This window comes from Monodon monoceros, unplaced genomic scaffold (genome assembly GCF_005190385.1).
Source record: "Monodon monoceros isolate NGI ecotype Baffin Bay Population unplaced genomic scaffold, NGI_Narwhal_1 Super_Scaffold_9, whole genome shotgun sequence".
NCBI classification, from domain to species: Eukaryota; Metazoa; Chordata; class Mammalia; order Artiodactyla; family Monodontidae; genus Monodon; species Monodon monoceros.
Genome location: NW_021703786.1, coordinates 11,315,627 through 11,334,117, shown reverse-complemented (window position 1 = coordinate 11,334,117; position 18,491 = coordinate 11,315,627). Strand labels below are relative to the sequence as shown.

General features: G+C 43.8%; 1 protein-coding gene across 6 annotated transcripts in view; it reads right to left on the bottom strand.

Moving 5' to 3' along the window:
- Positions 1–10,895: 10,895 nt before the first annotated feature.
- Positions 10,896–18,491, bottom strand: part of TADA2A (transcriptional adaptor 2A) — a 48,092-nt gene continuing 40,496 nt past the window's right edge. For 5 of the 6 annotated variants that reach the window (XM_029213141.1, XM_029213140.1, XM_029213142.1 and 2 more), the window contains 4 exons: positions 16,931–17,063; positions 16,088–16,131; positions 13,895–13,968; positions 10,896–12,376 (listed from right to left, as the gene is read on the bottom strand). In XM_029213141.1, the coding sequence (XP_029068974.1) occupies positions 12,191–12,376; positions 13,895–13,968; positions 16,088–16,131; positions 16,931–17,063 (437 nt within the window). In that variant the 3' untranslated portion in view covers positions 10,896–12,190. The remainder of the gene's footprint in view (positions 12,377–13,894; positions 13,969–16,087; positions 16,132–16,930; positions 17,064–18,491) is intronic. The other variant, XM_029213139.1, reaches the window with a different exon arrangement.

Here is an 18,491-nt window from a genome sequence, read left to right as displayed (position 1 = left end):
CCGCGCGCACGCTCCCTGCGCCCCACCGCCCTCTCCCCAGGCGGGGCGTGCGCTCCGGGCGGGGGCGGGGCCTCGGCGCTAGAGGCAAGCTGCGCGTAGCGGGGCGAGCCGGGGGGCACGCGCGGATCTGCGGACGGCGCGCGTGCGCATTGTGCCCTCCGCCGCCGAGCGGGGTGTCCGGGGCGCGACCCCGGCTCGCACCGCCCCAGCTGCAGCGGCAGACCTTTGCTCAGGGGGCTCTTGTTGTGTCCTCATCTGTGTCTCAACATACGCCCCCGCTCCTTCCCCACTTCAGCGTCTACCTACAAACTGGGTTTGGGCGTGGGTGCAGGGATGATGAACTAGGGTACTTTCTGGATGTGAGAGGGTTAAAGGCAAGAAAACAATACAAATGTAAAAGGTGTGAAGAGTGCAATTAGTGACTAATCTCCGCCTCTCCCCCCACCCCACCACCACCTTCGGTCCTGCAAGGGAGAGCCCAGGAGCTGGGACCAAAGAGTGAAGGGGAAATAAATCTCATGGCAACTGTTGGATGAATTTTGCTTGGGCAGGTATGGGCAGTTTCTAACGACTGTGGGAAGCTGTGTTGTCTGAGACTCAGAAGTAGCTATAGATATGACCATCTTCTGCCTGCCCCGAGACCGCCAACCCACCATCATAAACCACAGGTGCCACCTGAGTTTCAAAACACCAGGTCCACAGCCCGTGCCTCCAAGGCAGAACTGTAGGGTCTCCGGAGCCCAGGCTGAACGCATGGATTCGTGAAAGGCTTATTTGCTGTGTCACGCTGAGGGTATTTTTTTTTTTTAAGAAGATGTTGGGGGTAGGAGTTTATTAATTTATTTATTTTTGCTGTGTTGGGTCTTCGTTTCTGTGCGAGGGCTTTCTTTAGTTGTGGCAAGCGGGGGCCACTCTTCACCGCGGTGCGCGGGCCTCACACTATCGCGGCCTCTCTTGTTGTGGAGCATAGGCTCCGGACGCGCAGGCTCAGCGGCCATGGCTCACGGGCCCAGCCGCTCCGCGGCATGTGGGATCTTCCCGAACCGGGGCACGAACCCGCGTTCTCTGCATCGACAGGCGGACTCCCAACCACTGCGCCACCAGGGAAGCCCCAGGGTCTTTTTTAAAATGTAGGTTTGTCCATCTATAACATGAGTAGATGCAAAGCGGACTTTTTTCAGCACAATCTTGCCCTGTAAACAACTTTCTCGAGGCTCTGCAGTGAGTCTAACACCTAAGAGTCCCGACTCCACGCCCAACCCTTTGCTCACCAGCCCCAGCTACTCACCGTTGTAAATCATTGTCATCAGAACAGCTGAACACTCAAACGAGTAATCATAGTTTTAGGGGGAAGGATTGGTGAGGGAAGTAAAAACAGCGCTTTGGGTTTATATCCCACCCCGCCACATCCCCCCGCATCTTCAACCACAAGCTTTGGGGATTTTTCATGCTTTCTGGTCTCCAACCGGATTCCGAGTCATCCCGTGGGTACAGGAATATCTAAAAGTTCTGTCTGCTTCCCAGACAAAAATATAACATCAAAGCCATTTTAGTGATAATCCTAAGGGAGTTGAAAAGGCCTAGAATGGAGAGATTTTGTTTATTTTTCCCTTCATAAAGAGAGAATCAAAGCTTTAAAATTAAGCAAAATTAATCTTTCTGCGAGAGAACAACGCAGAATCTGATTCAGGATAACACATTAGGAGTTCAAATCTTGCCTGTTCGGAAAGGCATCTTCCCATCGCCAAATTGCTCCACCATCAATTTATCTAGTGACTTATTTTTGACATGCCAATACCAAAATAGCAAAATCTCTAATAGAAACGATTGTATGCCGCTTTATTTCTGTTTCTCCCCGACCCCCCCCACCAAGTCTTCCTTCAGTCAATTCAATGACTCAGCAGCACAAAAGATACATCCCTCTTCAGATTCAAGCTTATTTGTTACACAGAAGGCAGGTTTCCAGAACAACACTTGTTAGTGACAAGGAACTGGGCATTTTCACGCATTCTAGAACTAAGCCTACCATGAAGAATCAAATCCTCATCAGCGAAGAGGAGGGAGAAGGACTAAAATAGAGTTTGTATTGAGTGTGATGTATGTGTGAAGATCTAGAGATTAAGGAAAGTAGGAAGAAGTGCTAAACTCAGTAAGATCATATAGTGACTGTACATATACGCCTGTGGGTAGGGAGGTGCTTTATGCCTTTACAGAATGTGGAAGTGTGGGCTTATAGATATCTCTACAAAAAAAAACAAAGGAAGAAAATGCAATTTGAAGGTGTTATCTTCTAAACCAGCACTGTCTGATAGAACTTTGGGGGCTGGAAATGATCCATACGTGCACTTTCCAACACAGTAGCCACTAGTCTCATGTGACTTTTTTTTAAGGGTTTTGTTGTTGTTATTTATTTATTTATTTTGGCTGTGTTGGGTCTTCGTTGCTGCGCACGTGCTTCTCATTGCGGTGGCTTCTCTTGCTGCGGAGCACAGGCTCTAGGCACGCAGGCTTCAGTAGTTGTGGCACACGGGCTTAGTTGCCCCGCGGCACGTGGGATCTTCCCGGACCAGGGCTCGAACCCGTGTCCCCTGCATTGGCAGGCGGATTCTTAACCACTGCACCACCAGGGAAGTCCCTCATGTGACTTTTGAGCTCTTGAAATGTGGTTTGTGTGACTGAGGAACTGAATTTTAAATTGTAATTAATTTTAATCAATTTAAATGTAAATAGCCACATGAGGCTAGTGGCTACCTTACTGGACAGCACATTAGTAGACTGTAAATAGGTACCTTTAAAGGTGTCGACTGCTTTCGATGTATTAACATCTTAGAGACCGTCTGTTACAAAAGTCTGACTTGTCTATGCCCAGAGAAGGTGTGGGTGCTCCTGACTATGTCTAAATAAGCAGTGCTTTAGAGCAGTGCAGCTTCTGTGCAGAATAAGAGTTGATCTGATTAGACACGGTAAATAGAGGGTGGAAACTTCTACTCTGCTTAGCTTCTGATGTCTGCCTTTCCAAAAATATTCTCCTTAATTGCTTGGGCAATGGCTTCTCCTGAGACTAATCAGACCTTGATGAGCCCCTCAAAGAATAGCTGCATCCTCCATTTGCATCATTTCTTCTGGTTAACAAATTGGCAACAGATTTGATATATCTGTTAGAATTGGGAGACAGCTGTGATCAGGGCTCCCGGGTCTACAGAAGTTAGATTTCAGGGTGCCATCAGGTCCCATGGCTCTGGAACACCTGCTTGCTAATGCCTGTAATTCCACAGTATATGCCATTAATCGCTACAAAAATGCAAATCCCCCAGAGAAGTAAATCTTTAAGCTATCTTAAACTTTCACACGTTTAAGAGGGATAGTGGACACCAGGTATCTGGGAGAAAACTCTACAAATGTGGAAAAGATAAAAGAACTAGGGGGATAGAAGTCCAAAAACATATTTCATCTACTATTCAAACTTGCCTAATGCTTGCACTATTTTATAAGACGTAAGATAACACCTTATATAGCTATCATAAGGATTAACTAGATATTATTGATTGTAAAATACTTTAAACTTTTATTTGTAGAGTTTTACTTTATTTTATTTATTTATTTACTTACTTATTTACTTTTTGGCTGCATTGGATCTTTGTTGCTGCTTGCGGGCTTTCTCTAGTTGTGGCGAGCGGGGGCTACTCTTCGTTGTGGTGCGCCAGCTTCTCATTGCGGTGGCTTCTCTTTGCTGTGGAGCACAGGCTCTAGGTGCACAGGCTTCAGCAGTTGTGGCTCGCAGGCTCTAGAGCACAGGCTCAGTAGTTGTGGCGCACGGGCTTAGTTGCTCTGTGGCATGTGGGATCTCCTTGGACCAGGGCTCAAACCCGTGTCTCCTGCATTGACAGGCGGATTCTTAACCACTGTGCCACCAGGGAAGTCCTATTTGTAGAGTTTTAATAGTTCTCATGTAATTAATTTTTCCATTAATAAAAAAAGTCACATTACAAAACAAAACAAAACAGGAGAGAGAGAAAGCATCACCCCTAATTTTACTACTTAACGAAACAAAAATTAGCATCTTTTTTTTTTCTATGCATGATTTTTTTTAGTTTTCTTTACACAATTACAATCATAGTGTGCCTACAGTTTCGTAACCTGAGTTCAAGCTTCTTGAGCTAGGCTTATATAAGGGAATATTACAACATATCTAGGATGACTAGGTCATTTAATATCTATCTGTCTGAAATTTTCTGCCCTTAATTCAACCCTGGGGCTGTGGCAATGATGCACAGTGATGAAGATTCCAATATAAACAACAACATCCATGAAAAATGCACCTGTGCCTATTTTAACATTTGCTCTGTGTCCTTCAGAACTTAGTGTCCCTCTGTGAGACTTTATCATGGTGTGAATGTACCATTTACCATGGAAAATCAAGGGCTTGTTCAGACCTGGCTGGAGTTAAATGAAAATATCAAAGGCTCAATGAGAAGGGAAGGGAAGGGAGGTGTCAGGTGTAATATATACCTTATCCCATTTATCTTCATCAAACCCAGTCAGATATGAGGGGTTAAAAAACTTGCCCAAGGCTGTATCATTATTAACAGCAGAACAAGGATTAGCACTTAGGTCTTTCCAGTACACCAGGCAGGTAAACAAGAAAGCATATACACCCTTTATTTAAAAAGGAAAAGAGAGGGGTTTAAATTTTTTTAAAAACTAGAATATATTCATGTATTTCTTGAGGAAAAAATTGTTTTAAAAGAAACCTTTAAAGAAAGGGGAAATGAAAAATTAAAATATTTCCCCCCAAGAGTTAGTAACCTCTGGTAATAAACAATAATGAAATGGTAAGAGACATAACTTTAAGGACTGCCTAGGTAATTAATGCCACTTTGCATAATCTCCTACAACACCAAAGAGAAAAAACCTGGTCCCACTAAAAGGGAGTAAATGTCCATATCAGCCCAAGAGCCTGAAGACCGCCCCTCTAGTTATAAATTGTTATAATATTCTGATGTCAAGCCTCTGACTATGCAAATGAAACAATGGAAGGTGAGGCGTAGGGTGTGTAGCAGTTTCCCAGGTTGGTTAGGAGGCAACATCTAACCTACAGTGCTGCTCATCTGCTCTCTGCTTTGCCAAATAGTAGCAAATCTGTGTTACAGGAAGTTGTAAGCCTCAAATAAGTCTTCACCCACCCAAAATGTACACATTGTTGCAAACATATCCCCTGCCGCGTGTCTCCAGAGCCCTGGAAAATGTCTAGCTACATCCTGGATGCTAATCAGGGGTACCTCCTCTCAACAGAGGGCCTCTAAGCTCCCAGCCCCTACATCCGCCCCCTCTTGCCGCATCTGCTGGAAATCCATGGCTTGCCTTCCCCCGCCCCCAGTTTCCATGGAGATGAAACAGTTTACTTTTTTCCCCCAACTCTAAGCCACGGTTATTTTTAACTGTAAAACTCTGAGCCAGGTCACAGCTGGGATCTGGAAGATGTAATGACGTCTATAGCCACCCTTCTCTCCCACCAACGCCTTCTTTTCTGCAGTTGCTGGGGGCGGAGGCACTCCTGGGAGATTTTGCTCTCAAAAGCGTTTTGCTTTGCATCATTGAAGTTAAACCTGTGCTCACTTAGATCTGACAGATGTCTTGAATCTGAAACTATGCACACCCCAAACAAGGCAAAGATCTTCTTGTTGGGGCAGGGGCAGCCAGGTAAGGTTGACATTGCTGTCACCTCCAAGTGGTTAGAGCTTAGATAAGTGCCCTTTGGTAAAAATATATCAAGGTGTCATCCTCTAGGCAAAAAATAAGGGTTCTGGCTCCTGCCCCAGTAGAGTGGCTTTTTCTGCTGCAGCTTGACTTTACTTAAAAAGAGGCTCCAGACAAGATACTGTGTGGGAAAACTGTTCCACCTCTCCAAAGCAAAGCAAGTTCCCATGGGGTAAGGGCTGGGACACTGCTGCCCTCTCTTCCTTTACTGAAAGTTCCTATCAGTCCCCCCCCCCCATCTCTGAGGCTCCTGGTACTTGGGAGCTCGTGTCTTCATGGCACTTTGGAACTTTTCACCCTTTTTCAATAATTTTTGGGGAAAAGCTATTAAATTACCCTGAAAATTGCCTTTTTCATCTTAGACAACATCCTAAGATTGTAAACCGAAGTAAAAACATCAGACAACCTCAACTCAAAGTCAGTTTTCTGATAGGGTATATTGTAGGGGAACATTAAAATTAAGCTTCACAGTGCAGGTCCCATCATTTTTTTTATTTCTTAAAATAATATATATCTTATGTCATGATAATGGGGAGGGTAGGGGCGGGGGATCCAAATCGTTAGCTATCTATCATTTAATGGGAGAAAAGAGGTCACTGCCAGCAATTCAGATGAAGGGAGTGTACTTGGCAGACAGCTCTCTGGGAAGGAGAGGTGCATTGGAAGTGTCATGAGTTGGCACTTGGCTGTCAGTTCACTGAAGTGTGATTTCAGCGTTTTTGCTTTGATTAATAAAGTGTTGGTTTCTTAAAACAATTGTGAGGTCTTCTCCTTTCCACACTTCCTAAGATGCTACTTCTGTTCCACATAACTCTGGACCAAGGCAAGATTATTAGCAAGCTACCTGGAAGCTTTCTGCCACATAAGACCTCTGGGGAGACCAGAGAAAGCTGAAAAAAAAGTGTGGCTTGGTTAAGAATGTGAGATTAATTCAACCAAATGATTATTAGTTCGGTGCCATAGAAATCCATCCCCTGTGCTCCAAAGTAGAAAATAAGTGCATCAGACTTAATTCTCCAGTCCTGAAAGACACAAATCTGGGCTGGCAAAGGTTAACTAGGGCTTTCAAAGGCAAGGGGAGGTACGGCGATATTCAGGGCTGCATCTATCAAATCAAATTTTTTGTAGCTTTCAATTTGGGGTTTTAAACCTTTTAATGGTCCCTTTCTGCATTCTTATCTCAATTTCCTTATTCTTACTCTTAACTGGGAAGGGGGCCCAGCACACAACACATACCAAGCAAGTAACTCCTAGTGACAATGGAATTTTTTCTTTCTTTCTTTTTTCTTTTTTTTTGCGGTACGCGGGCCTCTCACTGTTATGGCCTCTCCCGTTGCGGAGCACAGGCTCCAGACGCGCAGGCTCAGCGGCCATGGCTCACGGGCCCAGCCGCTCCGCGGCATGTGGGATCCTCCCGGACGGGGGCACGAACCCGTGTTCCCTGCATCGGCAGGCGGACTCTCAACCACTGCGCCACCAGGGAAGCCCGACAAAGGAATTTTAATGTCAGATGCAAGACATTCATCCTTCCTTTAAATACCTATGTCTCTTGACTTGTAAGCCTGGTCAGTCAAATCAAACGGCAGTTAATCTCAGTGCATCTCAACTGGCAGAAGCCAAGGCAGCAGGCAAACAATGAATAGAAAAAGAACTCCCTCCCATTAGATAAACTGGCTTTCCAAGCTTCTCAGAAATGATTCACCTGTCCCCACCCCCTAGCCCTCAAAAGCAGCATACAAATGAACACTCAGTGCCAATGCGTATTTTGTGGATACTTAGGTTCCAAAATATTCCCTAGTTAAGTGCTATTCACTATTGTTCTCTCTCCCAAAGCAAGTATTTGTCAGCACGACCATTACTATTCTAACCAGGCTGCTCTGACTCGCGCCCTGAGATCCTGCTCAGTATCACTTACATTTCACTAAGAGGGCTGGTTATTGTGCCTGATTGAAGGGAGATTCTTTATCTTAGCTGGACTACCTCTTCTACACAGGGCCACAGATGTAGCAGTGTCCCATTGTACCAGAGGTGGTCCTTTCTGACAGATCGGAGAGAGGTTACCCACATTTGGCTAAACACATTGGAAAGGAAAGCAAAGCTTCCAGATCAGTACCTCTGGAACAGAAATTCAAACAAATAAAAAGCCAGGTACATGTAAGTTGTGGAAAAGCTTTTTGTGTTAACAATAACAGTGTATATCTAGAAGGTATCTATAAAGACATCTTTAAAAATGAATGGGCAAGTCATCAAAAAATCTACAAACAATAAATGCTGGAGAGGGTGTGGAGAAAAGGGAACCCTCTTGCACTGTTGATGGGAATGTAAATTGATACAGCCACTATGGAGAACAGTATGGAGGTTCCTTAAAAAACTACAAATAGAACTACCATATACCCAGCAATCCCACTACTGGGCATATACCCTGAGAAAACCATAATTCAAAAAGAGTCATGTACCACAATGTTCACTGCAGCTCTATTTACAATAGCCAGGAGATGGAAGCAACCTAAGTGTCCATCATCGGATGAATGGATAAAGAAGATGTGGCACATATATACAATGGAATGTTACTCAGCCATAAAAAGAAACGAAATTGAGTTATTTGTAGTGAGGTGGATGGACCTAGAGTCTGTCATACAGAGTGAAGTCAGAAAGAGAAAAACAAATACTGTATGCTAACACATATATATGGAATCTTAAAAAAAAAAAGGTTCTGAAGAACCTAGGGGCAGGACAGGAATAAAGACGCAGATGTAGAGAATGGACTTGAGGACACGGGGAGGGGGAAGGGGAAGCTGGGACGAAGTGAGAGAGTGGCATGGACATATATACACTACCAAAGGTAAAATAGCTAGCTAGTGGGAAGCAGCTACATAGCACAGGGAGATCAGCTTAGTGCTTTGTGACCACATAGAGGGGTGGGATAGGGAGGGTGGGAGGGACACGCACGAGGGAGGGGATATGGGGATATATGTATATGTATAGCTGATTCACTTTGTTATAAAGCAGAAACTAACAAACACACCATTGTAAAGCAATTATACTCCAATACGGATGTTAAAAAAAAAAATTGAATGAGCAATATTCCAGAATGCTGTTTAGAACACAGTACTGCTCTCCTGGCTGGAGACCCGTCGAAGTGTTTTGGAGTAAATATGAATTAGTTTTTCCAAGCTTCTCTTTGTAGTTTGGGCCTCTGACTTATCACACTGGACATTTTAGTTCTTATCACATACCTACATATTTCCTAAAGCTGGAATGACTTCCCAGCTAGAACTTTGTTATTGATGAATGTCATTGGTCTTCTCCCCTTTCCCGCTAACTACAAGCTGAGCATCTCAATACTCAAAACTGGGAAACTTGTTATCACTCAGCAGCGACTGGTTAATGAACTAAGTTCAAATTTAAAAAGGGGGGTTAGGGTGGGGGGAGTTGTATAAACAATAAAAGGATGAAAACTGGAACCCAAGAAGAGATAAATCATAAATAGTTGGTCTCAACAGAGACAGTTGAGGTCTTTGAGCACAAGAAAGGATCATTATAAATTTATTTACTTATTTACTTATTTATGGCTGCATTGGGTCTTTGTTGCTGCACGTGGGCTTTTCTCTAGTTGTGGTGAGCAGGGGCTACTCTTTGTTGCGGTGCGCTGGCTTCTCACTGCAGTGGCTTCTCTTGTGGAGCATGGGCTCTAGGCGTGTGGGCTTCAGTAGTGTGGCTCGCGGGCCTAGGGCTCAGGCTCAGTAGTTGTGGTGCACGGGCTTAGCTGCTCCACAGCACGTGGGATCTTCCTGGACCACGGCTCAAACCTGTGTCCCCTGCATCGGTAGGCAGATTCTTAACCACTGCGCCACCAGGGAAGCCCAAGAAAGGGTCATTACACGTAAAGAAATTTGTTCTCTATTCCCCACCAGGACAGAGGAGAACGATATGCATAAAATTCGAGCAGAGGGCTTCCCTGGTGGTGCAGTGGTTGAGAGTCCGCCTGCCGATGCAGGGGACACGGGTTTGTGCCCCGGTCCAGGAAGATCCCACATGCCGCAGAGCAGCTAGGCCCGTGAGCCGTGGCCACTGGGCCTGCGCGTCCGGAGCCTGTGCTCCGCAACGGGAGAGGCCACAGCAGTGAGAGGCCCGCATACTGCAAAAAAAAAAAAAAAAAAAATTCCAGCAGAAATCTTTAAATTGTAATAAAGTTCCTAGCAGTTAAAGGTCTTTATTTCATAGTTCACTGTTGTTGAGTTTCAGAGTAAACTCTCTTTCTTCTGAGGTGATCTGCACCAAGAAGGACCTAAATTAGTGGAGTTGGTTTATGGCCAATCCCATCTAGCTGAAAAGGGGAAGGATGGAATATTCTTTGGAACGTCCTTGCTAGCTCTGGATTTTTAGTAACAAGAAGGGCCTTCCTTTGGTGACAAGAAGATGGAAGGAAATAATGTACTAAGCTAGTGATCAACACCAAACGTCAGCAAGTGCTCTTCTAACGACACCTTTCAAGAGTACTCCTCACCCAAAATTATGGCTTGATCTTTGAGAAACCCACTAGGATTCTAGGTCTTAAATTTTGTGAAGTTGGGCCTACCAAAACCATAGTAATCCTCCTCCTTTCTAAAATCCAGTCATTTGAAATTACAGCCCTATTTTTCTGTCACTCTTTTCAACAATGCCACTTTCTTCATCCAATCTACTGATTTGCCAGTCAGTTTTTCAGACTTCAACTTGTTCCAGGGTTTCTATCAGACTGTCCTGCCATCCGCCATCCTCCCAGCCCTAAGCACCGCAGCTGCTCCTTGTGTACTAGCCAGCTAAATCTCTTGGCACTGTTTTCCTTACTCATCACCCTCCACCTACTACGTCTGGAACAGTCTCCCACTTCCATCTGCCATTTTATTTCTCTCATCTCTGTCTTATCATTGCCTCAGAAGTGCACCTCTCCCAGGAAGCCTTCCTTAATCAAGATCAAGGACTCCTCAGACTACAGCAGACATCACCTGACACAGATGTCTAATGCACTTTTAGAACAGGACTTGCCTTCCAAGGATAAGAGGCAACCCCTTTATAAGCAACTCAGGGTGATGCTGGTGGTAGGATACGTTTTCTAAGAGACAGGACTATATCAAGAAAACCACAAGCCGCCCTTTTGAAACACTGAAGTCCTTTATTCTATTTCCCTCAGATCCTACGAGTTTCCTTTTCATTTGTTATCCCCTAGATGAAGTCTATTAGCAAACTGCATGCATATTTACAGCAGTCAAGAAGTCTGAGCAGATACTTCCAACAAAGCATACAATATTTGAATTAGATATTTTGAATGTTGAAAGAATTAAAGAAATCAGTCAGCTACTGGAGGTAATTTGTGCAGATTCTGAAGTATTTCTGTACAACTTTGCTTCTAACAGAAAAGGGAAAACGCTGACTCTGAGTTTGGCTTCTTATTGTGCAGAAAGATTTGAGGACCAAGTTTCAGATGTGGTGGGGTCACTCACCCTCATATCTAGTGAGTTCCATATATGAAAAGGCTTTCCTTTTGTTTTACAAGTAGCTCTTATTGTAGGCTAGCCTTTCACCATTGAGAAATTAGGGTTCAGGTCTTAATCTAAGCAACACTGAGGTTAATTGTATCACCTCCATCCTCAGGGGTCTGGTATCCAGGGAAGCCAAGGGTGAGAATAGGGTGAGCCCAGGACACACACGTTAGCAGAGACAATGCAGCGTGATGAGGCGTGCATCCAACCCCTAAGTGTGCTTTAGTTACCAGAATATTTGACACACCCACAAATTAAGTAGCAAAACATTTTAATCCATTAATTCTAAAAATAACAGAGACATTTTATATCCAGTGCCACCTCCTCAAAAGTCTACTGCAGATTAGACAGCCAGACTGCAACTTACAAAGCCAGACATTAAAGTTGAAGATGCAGTTTGGGACAAGACCATCATGGGGAGATTTTCCTCCTCTTTGCTCATAAACATAAGTTTTCAGCTTAAAAGAATCCTCAGACAGAAAGAGAAAGCTTTCTCTCTCTATAACCTCTTTATTTTAAATCTGTCTGTAATGTTTGAAGGCAAAACAGATAATCAGAAAACCAACCTCCCAAGTAAGTACAAGGATCTGAGCTGGACTCCTGGGACTAAAGACTGGTTTAGTTCTATTTCTACCAACACTGTGATGTGAGGTACCATGGTTCTTGTTTTCGTTACAAGAGGTGTTAGGAATGAATGCCCACACACAATTAATAATAGCTTATCTAGCACATAGCTCTGCAGCACAGTACCAACAACAGGAGTATTTTAAAGCCGGGTGGAGAAGAAAGTAGACATTAATACAACCTAAGGTTTCCTTTGTTCTTCCCCTCTTTTTACAAGGAGAATTCAGCTCAAAAACAAAACTCCACAATGCCCGTACTGTCCTTTGGCCCACCAGGCCTGGAGAGCCTCAGGCTTTAGTGATGTATCCTTCTCGGATGAGGAAATCATAGATTTTCCGGGTTTTGTTCACGTCTATCTTGATGAGTGCTCTTGCCTGTGCCAGTCTCAAGCCTCCTTGCTTGTTACATTCGTTCAGTAGAGCAGATTTGTATTCTAAATAGGCTCCTGGGACCAATCTCACCATCTGACAGAGCTGCAAGACATGGCAAATTTAATAAACGTTAACATCTGTCATTCTCATAATTTAATCCAGCAGGTATAGCCAAAATAAAATGTAAAGAGTGACATCAACCTCCAACTACTTATAGGAGCTGCTGGTGGCTAGATTACATTCCAGTTTGTCTTTTCTTTGGAGAGAATACTCTCTAAAGACAGACAGAAAAAGGCAGAGTCTGATGCCGGGAGAGCTCCAGCACCTATCGGCTGGCTCACCTGGGTCTGTCAGGGATACAAGTCTGTGTCCTGAGGAGCGGTGTGGAGTAGAGGCCCGGCACCTTCCAGCTCAGCCAGTCAGGGAGGAGCCACAGGGCACTGTGCGGGTGGGGCTGCTGATACTTGGGTTCCCAAGTATGAATCGCATTATTTTTAGTATCGGCGTAAATCTTTAGTCCCTGATTTTGTGATTACATTTCCTACTCTGGAGGGAGAAGAGATATAGAGACCTTGCTAAGAGGTCAACTGCTAAAAAGCTAGAAACCTGGCTCGATTCCAGTTCACCTGCCACTATCCAGAAATGAACAGCCTGAGGTTACCACTTTGTGGGTAAGGATAAAAACTGCTTGAAACTCCAGGCCATTCCACCCTTGATTCAGAATGGCAATACTTCTTCAGCAATACTTGGATATAACATACACCTCCTTCTACTCCCAAACTAATCTTTACTGTTCCTACCGGGTAAAATAAAAGACTAATACTAGCGCCTACTCCATGACTTTTCCTTACTGTCTGACCTGAATTACTGATACAGAGTGGCAGATGAAGACACTGATCTTGGGAACCGTAAAAGGAGCACACGAGGAACAAAGAGGATCCTCTCTTGGAATGGACTTGAGATCTGCGGCACATTCTTTTGAAAACGCTTGATGATGACCCTTTTGAGGCTGGATTTAAAGTTTAGAAACGGCCAAAAGTAATATGAAGAATCACATCCGGTGATTATAATGTAAAAGAAGAGTAGGTCATGGCTTTTTTAATCAAAATTAATGTGCGACTATATACGATGATGAATTCCTCTTTTATGCTTACACACATACTATGGAGACAATTCAAAGATCTTTTAAGTGATGGTCATATTGTTGGAATAACAGTGGAACTTCTGAAAATGCCCACTCTAATAGGAAACAATCATTTTCATATACCAGTTATTTTAAGTTTGAAAAAAATTAAATTCATTGACATAAAGCACAGCACAGTATCTAGTACATGGTAAATGCTCAATAAATGACAGTTGCTATTATTTAGATTTACATCTCATATGTTCTTCTCTCAGGAGATGAATGGCGGCTGGGTGATAAGGAAAGGAGTCCTTGAGACCTGCTGAGGTCAGCGCTTTAGCACCTAGACCTCTGGGATGGACTAGAGCTGTACATGCACGTGTGTGACATGAACAGAGCAAAACGGGTTTGATCCTATAACATGTCTTTAATGACAACTCAATGAATAACCAGCCCCTACTCTCTTTCTTCTAACCAGCTCCCCTTCTTTTTGTTACCTCCTTTTCTTTTTCATTCAACTTCTCTGTGCCAGGGAGGCCAGTGAGGTTCAAGGGCGGTGCACTTCGTCTACCTACAGATATAGACAGAAAAAGGCATATATTTCATAAGAGTGACAGTCCCTCGGGTGTTAAGTGTATAACAAAGTTCACCACAGTCAGGCCAGTTAGGTGCACGATTACTATACATAGCTGCATATATACTCCTCAGGCCTCAGTTTATCTGGCAACACAGGTATCCCAATGTTCACTTGAAAATAAAAACGGTAAGCCATGTGCCCTCTGCTCCGATAAAATACACATATAATCACACATACCTCAGTGTCAAATACGGCTATTCTTCCCAAACCAGTAGGAGATTCTAAAATCTACAGCCCAGATGTCGTCCAGTTAAGAAAGGTCACACACTGCCTGCCTCGACAGCTGATGAATGGAAATAACAACTCTGCGCGAGAGACATTTCCTAACCTTGCCACTCTGCCAGCAGTGCAAGGCAAACATGGTAATTAACCACGTACCATTCGCCTTGAGATCAAAGGCAGAGTGTTAGGCCGGCAAAAGGCCCTTATTTATTACGAGAGGGAATATCTGTTCCTTCCAAAGTAGCCCTGTTTACCTGAAAGATCTGAACAGAGGAATGAGCCACTATATGGCAAAGTAGAGGCTGAGGTGAACTCACATACCTGAGAAAGAAACCCAAGCATGAGGTCACTGCCCAGGATAGGAAGCCTGATGTGCAAAACCTTTTGGTTTTGTTTTGAATGTATACTTGAATGAATGGACTGTGTTAAACAAAAGAAAATTCAGAGCAATACGTTACATTTCATGGGGGGGGTTGCCGGTTTAGGTGGTGGAGAGAAAGGGGATGGACTGTTGCAGCCTGCTGTACTACAAAACAGACTTCTCTGTAATATCAACAAAGGGGATGAGGACTTCTCCATAACTGACAGGCCTAGCCATGCCCTAAGTGCTCAAAAAGGGAGACTACATCATTGGGTGCCTCAGCAAAGTCCCCAGAGGCGGGGTTACGATCGGGGATCCAGGCTTCCAGCTCTGCACTACTTTAGGAGCAACTCAGAGCATGAAGAGGAGCAAGGGGTCGCCTCAACCTAAACACAGGGCGTGCGGAAGGCAAATGCCTGCCTAGGACGCAGCAAAGAGCAAGGGCGAATGGTTCAGAGGAGCTTGGTCACGTCCATTCATTCATTTTAATTAGCCAATATTAAGTTATTTGTATTTCTGTATTTAGATTGGGGAGGGGTTGGATGTAAGAAACTTAAAAACTTGGATTTAACTGTCTTGGCTATTCCCTAAAAGACACTCTTTTCTCCTTTAAATATTAAGCAATTATTACTTGAAACAAAGGAATAAATGAAAAAAAAATTTTCATCCATAAAGTCGCCTTTTCTGAGCCCTGTCTAGATCCTGAATCTGAGAGATTGTGAATGGGATCACAAGGTCTGTTGTTCCAAGCTTCCAAAAAATGGTAAAACTGCAAGTGGGTCATCTTTTTGCCAAGTCCAATCTGTAATCGGTGGAGCAGCCTGTATGTTCTGACCAGGGGAAGTGGCTAATCTACCATATGGAGCAGGGGTGAATGATAACCAAGAAAACAGGCAAAGAAACACCATGGTCTTGGACCACAGTTCTACAACTAATACCACCCCAAACTACCATTCACTGATTACCAAGAACCAAGGATTACCAGATAGCATATGGCTTAATCTTACTCTGTAAACTAACCTCAAAAGACGAAATACCCAAAGAGATAAGAAATAGAAATACCTGAAGTCTCCAACTTATAAAGAAAGTCTTGCTTTTCTGGCAAGTAATATGTTTCTTTGCTCATATGGGATACAAAGCCTCTAATTATCCCCTATGAGACAAATCTCAAAGTTTGTGGTAGACAGCGTCATAGTAAACTAACTGCCCATGAACATTGGTAAAATAGAGAAAACACCTGTGTGGAGTTCTTTCTTCCCCTGTCTTTGTACTCCAAACCTGAGGAAAGTCCTGTTTGGCCATGAATATTCTAAAAGCTTGCTTATGTTTATAAATTGGGATAACACTTAATTACCATTCCTCTGCCTAAGCACCCAGCTCCCACACAGGCTGAAGGGATTGCTGGGTTACCATAACCCCTAGAATGAAAACTTCACAATCAAGACCTGCTCCAGCCTAAAAAACAATTACCTGAATTCGAAGCCATTGGTACGGAAGGACTCAGGCCAGAATCACTACAAAGAAGAAGAGGAATTTAAACTTATATCACATCAAAGAAAGCCATTTCCAAAAGCCCATGTGAGACTGGGTGACACTTATCAGGTCAGTTACTTTGAAGAGAAGTAATGAGACAGACTGTATTATGTTTTACAGGATATCCCAACTGTACTACCTAGGAAAGGAAATCTGTTCCAGAGAAGGAAATTGCTTGGATTTGTTAAGAAGCGTTCTTGGCCTGGCACATCACAAAGACCATTCATGGGGAAAGGAGAGGAACATGATTCTCCAATGAAAATCATACCAATAGAAACAGAGGGAGAAAGAAAGCATGGGGAGGGAATTTACTAATTAAAAAAAATAAGGTCAAAGTAGCAAAGTAGGATTCTAGGAGGCCAGTTATGTTTCTCAAAACTCTCAGTATGGTACTGTTTCTTTTTTTTTTTTTTTTTTTGCGGTACGCAGGCCTCTCACTGTTGTGGCCTCTCCCGTTGCGGAGCACAGGCTCCGAACGCGCAGGCTCAGCGGCCATGGCTCACGGGCCCAGCCGCTCTGCGGCATGTGGGATCTTCCCGGACCGGGACACGGATCCGCGTCCCCTGCATCGGCAGGCGGACTCTCAACCACTGCGCCACCAGGGAAGCCCAGTGTGGTATTGTTTCTGAGACTGCCTGCTAAAATTTTCTGAATTCTTCTAGTCACCCAATTATTACTGCCCTGCCATGTAGGATAGGGTGCCCACAGAATTCTCTGAAAATACAGGTAAAGGCCAAATCCTCCAAGAGGTTGCTCCTTCCCCCTGGAGTAATTCCTCACATGTCAGCCTGCCGGCGGAGCCACTGCTGGCAGGCGCTACTGTCCTGGATGTACTGGAGAACCTCCGAGAGCATAGTGCGTTTGAGGCGTTCCTCTTCTCGAGTCTTCTTGAGGTGATCATAGGTTCTGGCACCTGGAGGTATTAAAAAACACTGCGACTACAATGACAACGCAGCAGAACTAACCGAAGGGTTTCCTAACTCATCAGCAAACTTCATCTTTTTTAATCTTTAATTTAAAATTTTTTTTGGCCGTGCCGCAAGGCTTGTGGGATCTTAGTCACCAGGGACTGAACTCCAGGCCCACGCAGTGAAAGCGCCGAGTCCTAACCACTGGACCACCAGGGAATTCCCAGTCATTTTTAAATTTCCTTTGCAAAACTGCTTCCACAATTATTTTTCTAAGAGCAAAGTCATTTCCCCTAGTTTGAAATCCCTTTTTTGACAAGAAATAAAAATATTTTTATTCCTTTTCTACCTTTAAGACATTTTGGGGAAAAATCCCCAAAACAGAAAATTACAAGGAGTCCCTCATATTTCCATCCCCTAAAAGTAACTTTTAATATTGTCATATTTACTTCCTGTTCTATATTTTTCTATCCATATATTTTTCCAAGTCACACAAGTGCTATACACATACACTCTTCCTTAAAAACCAGTTAGAATTACAAATAAAAATAAATCCTCATTGACCAGTACCATTCCTTTCCCCTCTTTCCCAGAGGCAACCAATATCAGGTAACCCAAACCTGGTATCAGAGTCTTTATACGCATCTTGATAAACAGTTGCATAGTGTTTTCTACATGTTACAAATGTATACAGGATCCAAAATATCACACCAGTGGGTTTCAAACAGTGTTTCACAGAGGCCCAGGATACCATGAAAATATCTCAGGGATTACGGGGAAGAGCAAGGGCACCAGCACATACCAGTGGTCCTGTGCTCCACACATGACCTGAACCATCAGACTTCAACCAAAGTAGTTCTACTTTTATCTTATTTATGGATTAGTGTCCCACATAAAATTTCATTTTGTAAACTGTTTCCATTGTTAGAAATAAAGAGCCATTACAGCAGGCTGAACTTATACCCACAGGGCTACTTCTTGTGAGCAGTGGGTGATAGCTTTCAACCAACAGCAAGAAGGAGGAAATGCCAAAGATCATTCCAACAATAACAACAAAATGACAGAAACTGCCAGTTACTGAGGATTTACTGTGTGCCAGGTATTGTGCTATGTTTTCATGCATCATCTCTAACTTAATCTTTTTAAAAAAAAAAAAAATTATTTATTTATTTGGTTGCACCGGGTCTTAGTTGCGGCACGCGGGATCTTTAGTTGTGGCATGTGGGATCTAGTTCCCTGACCTGGGATCGAACCCGGGTGCCCTGCATTGGGAGCACGGAGTCTTAACCGCTGGACCACCAGGGAAGTCCCTCTAATTTAATCTTCATACTAACTCTAAGAGACTTGGAAAATTGAAATGAACAGAATTATAGATCTGGTGAAAGAACAGCCAGAATTCAAACCCAAGCTGTCCAAGTCTAGACCTCAGCTCT